The following is a 10,897-nucleotide window of genomic DNA, read 5'->3' as shown; positions in this document are numbered from 1 at the left end:
GCGGAGGCCGGCGCAGCAATCCCTCGGAAGCCAAGGTAAGCGGCGGAGGCGCGGGGAGGAAGGGCTCCTTGGGAAGGCGCCGGCCCGGCCCCCGGCTGCGGGGCCGGCCGCGCGTCGCGAGCTCACAGGGGCGTCCAGGGCTGTCTCCCAGCTCCGCGCCAGAAGGGGCGAGGCAGGGGCCACAAATCCAGGGGGCTCTGGCTCTTCGGGGCTTCTCTAGCGCCGGCTCCTGAGAGTGCATCTAATGGGTGGCACAATCCCTTGTTCAGTTTAGGGCGGCTTCCTCTTTCCAACAATCCCTCATTCTTCATCCCGGGACACCTTCAGGAAGCTCCTGGGGATCTTGGAATGAGCACAGCAGGACCCGAACGGAACCGCGGCCTGCCTATTTGCTGCCGCCCGCCCTCCTTGCGCCGCTCCTGGTTTGGGAGGACAGAGAGCCTCGAACTCCTGAGCTCTCGCAAGCCGTGTCTAAACCGTATCTCTGCGCTCTCCTTCCCTGTCGGAGCCACCCAAGAAGGGAGAAGGCTTGGGAACCCGGGGTGGTGGTGGTGTCGAGGAAGTCGAAGCTGCGCGTGGGACCAGGTTTGGCCATTCGGGTCAATTCCAGGGATGGGTGCTACAGCGAGCAGAGAGACGGGAAAGTTACTGTCGCTGGAGAATCAAAGCGAGCCGGCCCCGGAGGCCGAGGGCACGGGGACAGGTTTCCGAGCCACGGATGGTGGAAGGGGTCATAAGCAAAAGCTGGAAGGCTAGTGGCAAGAGGTTTCTGCTAATCAGGGGAGAAGGGCAGAAAACCCCAGCAGGGCTTCAGCCTCTCCTCTATACAAGGGTCATTTCTCCGGAGCTGTTTTTCAAGGGTCGTGTGTGTGTGTGTGTGTGTGTGTGTGTGTGTGAGAGAGAGAGAGAGAGAGAGAGAGAGAAATACTCAGGGTTGTTCACATAAAGTCTCTAGGTTTCTGGACTGGGGGACTCATTGACTCCAGGGCTGTTCCTTCTGGTGTAGGGATGTGCGTCGAGGTGGGCAGGAAGTGTGAACAGGTGTGGTGGGGAGAGTCCTATTGGAGTCCCCTTTTTACTCCATGAAGGCTTTCCCCACCCCTCAGCGCTTCCGCTTTTCCCGCTTCCCCCTTTGCCGACCCAGCCGGCCTGCGTTCGGTACGGCCGCTGTGCAGAGGTTTATAGCCAATTACCACCGTCTAACCGAGAGCCTGGTGGGGGCCGTCTCTGCGGATCAGTTTCTACGTCACCGTGCACTGGCCGGGGAGTCCTGGTGGGAAACGGGTCTGCAGGGGGGAAGGCTGCCAGTCAACCTCGGGTGGACCGCAGAGTCCTAAAACTGGGACCCCTTCCCCACAAGGAGGCCCCAGTCCTCGCAGGGCGCACCCCCAGACTCAAGCATTCAGACCGCCTTCCACCGAGCCCGGCTGTGGGTGTGGCTGGTGTGGATCGGGGCAGCCCAGGGAAGACCTCTGCGCGTCCGCGGGGCTAGGGCTGAGCGAGGGGGGCGAGGTGGGGCCGTAGGAGCCCAGGCCGCGAGGTCAGCAGATGAGAGGACGCTGTGAAGTCCCGCGCCAAGGTGGCAAGGCCGCGGTCGGCGCCGGGCGCCCTTGTGATGTTAATGTGGGGAGGCCGCAGCCGGCAGGCCAAGCCCGAACTCCTCTGCAGAGCGTCATCTGTCAAGGGGCGCGGGGCGGGGGGGTTGTGGGGTACGCGGCCCGGACCGCTTTGATATACACCTTCCCAGCCCTACCATTGTCTTTTTTAGGGCCCGGAAAGAGGGTGGTGACTTTCGCAGTCAATAATGAATTCTGACAAGTCCCTCTCATCACGCCCCTCCTTCAGCCCCCCTCCTTAGTTCCCAGGGGGTGCGGGGCGCCTCCAAGACCCTCGGGGCGCAGACCACAGAACCCTCGGCCACCGCGTTCCGGCTGCTCTGGGACCCTGCAAAGGCTGCTCTGCGCGCCCCTTCAGGGGCGTCCCGCTCCCAGCCCTGGAGGTGTCCTTTGCGGCTCCAGCCAGGCTCCAGGGCCGCTCCCGCCGGTACTATCTGGGTGGCCTGGTCTGATTCTCAGTTTTCTCATCTGACAAAAGGGGCGAGTACCACTGGCAGCCCCCAATGGATAGAAGGAGGAAATGCGCGTGAGCGCGCCCACCACGCAGGCGGCTCTCTGGAACTTTTAGTTCCCTTTACTTTGCTGGCGCGGGGTCGGGCCGCAGCGCCCATTCAAATGCGCCTGGCGTGCCGTGTTTATGTTAATGCGCCTGGCGGGGAGGGGGATGAAAGCCGGGCCGCCATTTGCTCAGTAGTGGTAATTCAAACAGAATGCGGTTGTTATTAAGGCATTGAAAGGGCTTTTCTTTGATAAGATCGCCTTGTCCTGCATTGTTTGTGGCTGTGTTCCCCTTTCAGCGGCTTGAGGGAGCTCCCTCTGATCCCGTCTGTATCTTCCCAGGGCGCTTTTGTTGTGGTTAGCAAAGGGTTTTACCTGAACAAAGTTGGCCTGCGGGGCATTAAACACCTCCAAGCAAGTCCCAGACCCTTTAAACTTCCTGCGGGACTGGGCACTGGGCGACTGAACCTGTTCAGCTGCTAGAAGACCCCGAAGAGGGACCCAAGCAGAGAACAGTTCTTGGTCAGGGGTCTGCTAAGAGCTGACCCAGGACAGACCCGGTGGAGACGCCAGGCTGGGGCCTGTTCCAATAGTGTGGACACTATTTGTCAAGGCCCTTCAGTAAAACAATCAATCCAAGATTTAATATGTTGACTCAATCCAATGAGCATAGATCACTGGTCAGGATCGCTCTAGCAGGGTTTGCAGTGGAAATGAATGGAGGTTTAAAAAATACAAAGTGCCACATGCCAAAGCTGGCTCAGGCAGGTGTATGGTCACTGCCTGAGCCTCGCTCCAAATTCCCGTGGTGGGCTTGGGATGATTCTCATCGGCTCAGGGAACTGCCAGCTCCCACGCCCCCACCCCTTTCACTGCAGACGGACCAGGTGCACCCACAGCTCCAGTTGCTTCTGCCTCTGGTGCACCCGAAACTCTGGATATTCCTGGGACTCTGGCCACTCTGCCTGTCCACCCTCCTTGGAGCTAAATATATTCCTGTAGGATATTTTGTTTACAGAAAGGGCGGTTGGGTTCTGTTATTTGCTGTATGTCTGAGGCTTGAGCTTTTCTAAATTTTTAAAAACCACTTAACCCAAGGTTAGTTTAGTTCCCCACCCCCAGTCTCACATCCTCCCCTCTCCAGGACCCTCTGGGGGGTCTTGTCAGACTTGGCAGGAACCAGCCAAACCAGGCCCCCCAGGGTGGTGGAGGAAGAGAAATGGCCCCTGGGTTAGGGAGGTTTGTCATTACCCATGACTGATGGGCTGCCCTGCAGTTCTCAGCCCTAACTTCTTCTTCCTTCACAGTGAAAACCAGGACGAAAGACAAATACCGAGTGGTGTACACGGACCACCAGCGGCTGGAGCTGGAGAAGGAGTTCCACTACAGTCGCTACATCACCATCCGGAGGAAAGCGGAGCTGGCTGCCACTTTGGGGCTCTCTGAGAGGCAGGTGGGAACCGCCCTGTCCCCCAACCTGGCTGTGCCTTCCTGTGGCCGCAAGGCAGGCCACAGGGTCCACCTAGTTCTGCGATGGGTTAAAGCAGGAGGACAAGACATTTACCGTTCCAGTGCTTTTTAAAGGCCTCCTACCTCGGTTTATTTTTGGTTTTGTTTTTGTGTTGTTACTGATTTTTTTTCCTATTGTACTTTGAGGAATCTGAGAGGTGCAAAAAAAAAAAAAAGTCAAGAGTGTTAGTTTAATCAAGATTCCAGTTGGGTCTGTAAAGACGTACTCAATACCTATTGTCTGTGTGCCCACCACTAGGCGCAAAACCCAGATGAAGGACCTGGTCCCTGCTCATTAGAAACAGAGGGGCGAGAACACTCATGAACACTCGCCATACACAGTCTAGATGAAAAAAATTCAGAGCCAGGAAGTCCCATGTTACATTTCATTTTCAGCTCCGAGGTGGGGACTATTATATACATTTCAGTTTAGCCTCGAGGGGCCAAAGGTTGCCATCCGAAGTACACCTGCTCTAGCTTGTCTTGCTGGTGTGGAAAAGCCTTACCGTTTCTGTTTCCCTTGGATGTGGGACTGAAATTTTCTGAGTAAAGATGTAGATTAAAGGTGCTTTGGAGAGAGATGGGGGGGGCAAAGGAGAAGGATGACTTCTCGTGAGGCTCACGTGGGCTTGGGAACAGCTCAGCTTGGGCTGCTATGGGATATCCAGTGAAAGCTTCTGGAAGGGGCCGACCTCTTATTTTGGAGAGGGAGTTAAATTGGCTACAGGGTACTACTGCACTTGTGGGAGAGACAGAGAGGGGGAAAGTAAGAAAGCATCCCCATGGAGGAGTGGCCACCTGCTAACCCTTCTCCTCTCAAGCTTTTGGGCATGCACGCACACATACCCGCCATGCCTTTCTAGCCCGCTGATCCAGAACTCCAATTGTGCAGCTGGCCGTGTGGGATCCAGCCGCCTTACCCACGATGCTACCGGCTGGCCCTGGAGGGGAGATATCAGTGCTATTGCTAGGTTCTATTCTTTTCCCTCACACCTTCTTCACCTCCTTCTGTTTTTCTCTACTTTTCCATTTCTAGGTTAAAATTTGGTTTCAGAACCGCAGAGCAAAGGAAAGGAAAATCAACAAAAAGAAGTTGCAGCAGCAGCCAGCAGCAGCAGCAGCAGCAGCAGCAGCCCCCACCTCCTCCACAGCCTCCCCAGTCCCAGCCAGGTCCTCTGAGAAGCGTCCCAGAGCCCTTGAGTCCAGTGTCTTCTCTGCAAGGCGCAGTGCCTGGTTCTGTCCCTGGGGTTCTGGGGCCAGCTGGAGGGGTATTAAACCCCACTGTCACTCAGTGACCCGCAGTGGCCTGCAGCAGCAGAGCGATTCCAGGCTGAGTTGTGAGGAGCAAGGACTCTGCTAGAATCCGCAGAAGAAACCCGTACCCTCCCACCCACAAACACGTACTACAGTCCTAGCTCTGAGAGGAAAAACGGGACCAGGAGTAAAGACCGGTGGGATTGGGAACCTCAAGGAAGATATCCTCCCAGATTTGGACTTTTTCCAGGCTGACCCTTTCTGCCAGAGAGAAGACAGGACATGACCACTGGAGCTTCATTAGGTCCTGGCAGAAGCATGGTCTGGGCTGGCTACAGCAACCAGGCTTTCAGCCTTCTCCTCCTCTGCTCTTTGCCTCCAAAGCCTGCAGGTTGCATCGCTGGTTGGAGCTGAGGGGAGAGAGGAACTCAGGGAACCGCCATGCTTGGAGCCAAGATGGCTGCGGTGTCACTGCCGTTGCCAGAGGACTAGCTGGCCCTCCTGCCTCAGGGACAGGCAAGACTAAAGCTGCAGAAGCCGGAGGCAGCTGAGATAGAAGCTGGATGACCAAAGACTGCAGAACCCCGGGAGGCCTGCGTCCTCCTCCCTTCCCAGACCACTCAAGGCCAGGCTGGTGTACATGTGGCCTGTGGTATGAAGGGGGTGCTTATGGGACTCCAGGCCTGACGCGGCCCGGCAGGGCCTTGTTTAGAAAGCCTGTCACCAGAGCTTCTCTGGGCTGAATGTATGTTAGTGCTATAAATGCCAGAGCCAATCTGGACTTCCTGTCATTTTCACAATCTTGGGGCTGATGAAGAAGGGGCGTTTTTTGTTGTTGTTGCTGCTGTGTGTGTTGTTGATCTGTGTAACATCCAAGCCAGCATTTTAAAAGCCTTCTGGATCCAAGGGGGAGAAGTGATATGGTGAAGGGAAGTGGGGGATATTTGAACACAGTCGAATTTTTCTAAAAAGGAAAAAAAAAAAAAGATAAATGAACTTTCCAGATTTTAGATTCTGTATTTATCTGCCTTAGCTTTTGTTTGGAAGGATTGTTGTTGTTATTATTTTAGAGACATGAAATATCTCCTCTGCGTGCAAGCTAGAATTGGAAAAATCAGAAAAGGGGTGGAGAAGGTTATCTGGACAGCCTCATTTTACCCCAGAGCAGCAGAAGCCCGAGGGAGCAGGTTCTGGGACCTTCCCTGCCCCCAAGCCTGAGCCCAGCCTTAGATTGTGGAATGTGTGGTTCTCCTGGGGGTGCCTTTGGGCAAAATGCACATCTGAATAGTCAGCGGCTTTCCAGCAGCTCGGGAATTATGAGGGGTGGGGGTGAGAGGGCCCCTCTTGGCAGGGCATCAAATCCACACTGCAGCGACTCCCTTCACAAAGATCCCACACTCCTGCTAAACATAAGCCGCAGTAAGAAACAGTTTGGGTCCTGTGGTCCCAAGACACCGCTCTCATTGTTGCCGTCTGTGAATCCCTGGCTTTTCCGCGAACCTTCACTGCTCCACTACGTGCCGGGTCCGCGGCTTTCCTTCTCCCATCCTCTCCCACTCACGTCCACAGGCGAGAACTCAAGAGCCAGTGTAAGAAGATCCTTCCAGTTGCTCCCTCTCTGGGTCCCCACCCGGGACCCGCGGCCGCCCTGGAGGTTTTGGTCCCCGAGGCCGCCGCGCCGGGAGCTCCCGGCAGGACCTGGGGAAAAGGGCTTGCCCTCCATTGCGATCTTCCCACAGCACCTAAGAGCCTGACCGGCGCCTGGGCAGAGGGAGGCGGCGCCTCGAGGGCTGCAGGGCAGGATGAGCGGAGCTGGGAGACGGCAGGAGGCACAAGCATCCGCTGCAGCACCTCGCGGGTCCGGGGCCCTTCCGGGAGACGCATTCCGCGCCAGGATTGAGAAAGGGCTGGGGTGGCTGGGCCCCGGGGCGCCGGGCTCGGAGCCGGGGGAGGGGCCTGGGCCGTCGCTGGGGCGCGGGGTGCCGAGCCCCCGGCGTGGCTACGTGGCTCGCAGGCCCGTCTCGGGGCTGGTGTGATCCCCGGCGCCCCTCGGGTTTGCCGGGCGGGGAGGGCGCGCGGGCCCCAGGTTGGGCCCGGACCCCGGCCGCGCCCACACGCCCGCCCCCTGGCCGTCGCCGCGGTTGCTATGCGTTGCCGTGAAACGCCTATCAATAAACCCTGTTTGGACAGTGGAGCAAGAGCACAAGGGTTGTTTGCTTAGTGGTTAGAGGTTCAAAAGTCGGCATTGTCCCTCTGCAAGCGATTACAAGTTCTTCCCTTTCCCGAGGCTCGGCCTCATTGCGCGCGGATCGCCGGCCAGGGAGGGGCCCCGGCTCGCTGCGGCACGTCTGCCAAGCCTCCCGGGCTCCGAAACTAGCGCATTTCCCGTGAGACCGCCGCGCTTCGGGCTCCAGGACACCGTGTCACCCCCGGAGCAAGCCCCAGAGAACACGGGACGTGGCGCGAGGGGCAGCGCAGCCCGAGGAGCTTAGGGACGCCTACACAGGGGCGCCTCAAATTATTTTAAACCCATGAGTTTTCCGATCCGACCGCGTCCAGCTCAGAGTAGGGGTTGGGGAGCTGGGAGGTGAGAGCCCGGAATCCCCGGCTCTCGGCGCGGCGTGCATTTGGGTTACACCGCCAGGGGGCGCGCGCGCTCTGGAAAGAGATGCGGTTGTGGGGCCGCGCTCTGAGCGATCTGCTCGGAGCAGACCCGGAAAGGGCCGAGATTCTCACCCCCTACCGCGCAGCCACATTGGGAAGCCTTGAGATTTGCCTGTGCTGGCTACCCGCCTTCTGAAAGTGACTTCTAACTAAGGCGTGGGAGATCCTTGGATATAGGATTCTTCGATTTAGGGAAGGAAGTTACCATTCTAAAAGGTTCTTTTTGCATAAAATCTTTTCGAAAAATAATTACAGGAATATTGGCATGGTATTAATACATGGTAAGATTGAATTTAGAATAAACATGGGATAAAGAGTACAAATATTGTGGAACTCATGTCAAAAAAAGAAGGTATATATGAAAGAGAAAACAACTCTTTTCATTCCTGCGAAGAATTTTTAGCTTTATCATATTCATGCACCAAAATGAACAAGATGGTCTGTTCACTAATAAGACAGTGAGTTGAATTGTTCACTAACGGAATTGTTCACTAATAAGACAGTAAGTTGCCTACAGTAGTCAAGAAAAAGTCTCAAATAGCAATATTATGTAAATAATTCATGATATATAGACAGCATGTTTTTCTGTTATTTGTTAATACGACCGTTTGGGAAAATAAAGAGAAGGTAACAAATTAAAGAACTCTCAGCTACAGAATGGCAAGAAAAGGTTTGAGGGCCCCTATTTAATCCTTGCTTTAGAGATAGGCAGCTGTTTACCAGCTGCCTGACCTTGGGGAGATCACAGCCTCTGAGCTACCACTTCCTCTTTGGTAACAGGAAGATCAGAAAGGTCATGTAAGTGAATGCATCTTTACAGTACACCCTTATGATTAAGACCTCAGTAATAACACAAACTGCATTTCTTTTTCTTTTCATCTTGAACCATCTTTTGCAAAGTTCTCAAGGGTCCTTATAAAGAAATTTTGAACAGAGTGAAAGAATAACCTCTTCCCAGATTTTTTTTCCCTAGTGCACTCAGCTTTGCTTACGTTGTCAAAATAGCCCCAAGTCTGTTGTTTCTTGATTTCTGCTTTCCTTGTATGCATAGCTGCATAAAATCTTGAATGGCAAAGCACTAACATTCCAGATGTGAAGACAAGTCACTGATCTGCAAAGCCTTCTTGCCCTTCAGTCTGCCAGAAGAGATGTCCCAAACACATATAGTTTCTACGTAGTAGAATCTAGATTAGTTGAGGGTGTTGTTGGGCATGTCATTTTATTACTCTTTAAAAAAAAATTGCTATAGGGTGCGTGCAGCCCATGTAGGCATCTCAGCTTCATCCTCTGTCTTCCATTTGCCTCTGGGGACTTTGGGCATGCTTGCACGCCTGTTTTTCAGCTGCCTGAACCATCACACCACCTTGCCACCCTCCCCTTATACTCTATCAGCACATGTTTAATCCAAAAGTAGCAGAGATGCAGATAGCCTAACTGAATGGCACTAAATATTTATTTAGTTTGGAACAATCAGCATCCTACATCTGAATGTTAATTCTGTGCTCTTCCAGGCTGTCCAGGACGCTACTATAGCTTTAATTCTATAAGACTAATTACTTCCTAATAACCATTTTGGGGCAAGTAGTCTACTCTAGTCCTCCTGATATTTAAACATTTAGGGGACCAGCAGGTAGTGTGGTGGTTAAGGTGTTGGACACTCCCACATGGCCAACCATGGTTTGAGTCCCGAACCTGGTGGCTTGTTTTCTCACTTTCCCTCTGTGTGTGTGTGTATGTGCTCTCTCTCTGTGTGTGTGTGTATGTGTGTGTGTGTGTGTGTGTGTGTGTGTGTGTTTGGTCAAATTAAAATAAATGAGTGAATAAATAAAATGAAATAAAATAATACAAAATAAACAAATGATCTTCTTTTAAAAACTATTTCATTTTATTTATCATTACTAGTAGTAGTAGTTTTAAATTTGTTGTAGGGTACATGTGCTCACAAGAGAGTGAGAGAATGAGAGCAAGAGTGAGTGAAGCAAGAGAGAGAAAGAGAAAGTGAGAAAACAAGTAACCAGGTCCAGGACTCAGACCACAGCTGGCCATGTGGGAGTCCAGTACCTTAACTACCATACCACCTGCTGCCCCCTTAAGTTGTCTTCTTTTTAAAAAAAGAATTATTTTATTTAACTTTTAATTAATTAATTAATTAATTAATTAATTTTAATCTGACCAGACAGGGACAGAATGAGAGAGAGAGAGTAAGTGAGAAAGCAAGCCACCAGGTCCCGGACCTGAACCATGGTCAGCCATGCGGGAGTCCAGTGCCCTTAACCACCATGCCACATGCTGACCCCGAAATTACCTTCTTTTTAAATTTTTTTTTTTTTGGAGAGGTTTTTGATATAGGGCGCGTGTGCTCACCAGAAAGACAGAGAGAGACAGAGAGACAAAAAGCAAGAAATCACCCCCAGGGGGGATGGCCACACTGCAATCCCTTCTCCTCTGTTCTCCTCTCCGGATCTTGGGCACGCATGCACACGCGCCCGGTGTGAGTTTTAAGCCACCGGTCCGGGATGCGAACTTGGGTCCACTATGTGGGAGTCCAGCGACATAGCCATTATGCTAACTGCTGGTCCTCCAGATTACCTTCTTAAATCATACTTAGTCTATACAAATGTCTGACAACCATAATTTTTACACTCAGTCATTTTTCCTTGGACTTTTCCCTTTTGCCTCCTGCTCTTCTGCTTCTTCTTCTTTTTTTTTGAAAAATATTTTAATAATTATTTATTTAATGTTATTCATTCATTCATTCCTTTTCATTTGACCAGAGAGAGACACACACAGAGAGAGGGAAAGTGGGAAAGCAAGCCACCAGGTTCAGGACTCAAACTGTGGTCAGCCCTGTGGGAGTGTCCAGTGCCTTCACCACACCACCTGCTGGCCCCTTCCTGCTCTTCTTTAGCATGGGGGCGCACTATGATTTTAGGAAAGCAACAGGTTTTAGTGTATATATATTATATGTGTGTGTGTGTGTGTATCCTTATATCATGACCTAGAAGGTCATGAAATTAGATCTAGAAAAAAAATCTCAAATTCCAAATAAAGTAGACTCTTATCAGTTCCAGAGAGATTATACCTTGACATTCACAAGGAATCAGACTAGAGAAGACTGGCACAAGCCAGTAGGTGACCTTTTGGCTCCTGCATCTCTAGAACCCAAACATTACATTTGTTTTAGCAACAGCTTTCCCAAATTGGAATTCGTCATTATCCACAGCACATAGAGATAATATTAAATCAATTGCCAGAGCCCCCGAGTTAAGCGGCCAGTTTGTTCTTTCTGTAGGATGCTGGTGATTCTGTGCTAGAGATCTAACCCATAAGCCAGAACACAGTCAGTTTAGATACAC

At 52.4% G+C, this 10,897-nt stretch overlaps 1 protein-coding gene across 1 annotated transcript; it reads left to right on the top strand.

The window, feature by feature from the left end:
• Window positions 1–6: 6 nt before the first annotated feature.
• Window positions 7–5,828, top strand: LOC102479011 (homeobox protein CDX-2; the record flags this gene model as incomplete). The annotated part of the gene is given in 4 exon segments (XM_014583102.1): window positions 7–35; window positions 3,422–3,567; window positions 4,660–4,728; window positions 4,730–5,828. Coding segments are annotated over 4 exon segments (433 nt in total), but the record flags the coding sequence as incomplete, so codon positions are not given.
• Window positions 5,829–10,897: the final 5,069 nt, after the last annotated feature.

Source organism: Tupaia chinensis, unplaced genomic scaffold (genome assembly GCF_000334495.1).
Source record: "Tupaia chinensis unplaced genomic scaffold, TupChi_1.0 Scaffold144045_1, whole genome shotgun sequence".
Lineage (NCBI taxonomy): Eukaryota > Metazoa > Chordata > Mammalia > Scandentia > Tupaiidae > Tupaia > Tupaia belangeri.
The sequence above is the reverse complement of the archived record's forward strand: the minus strand, read 5'-3'. Positions and strand labels throughout refer to the sequence as shown.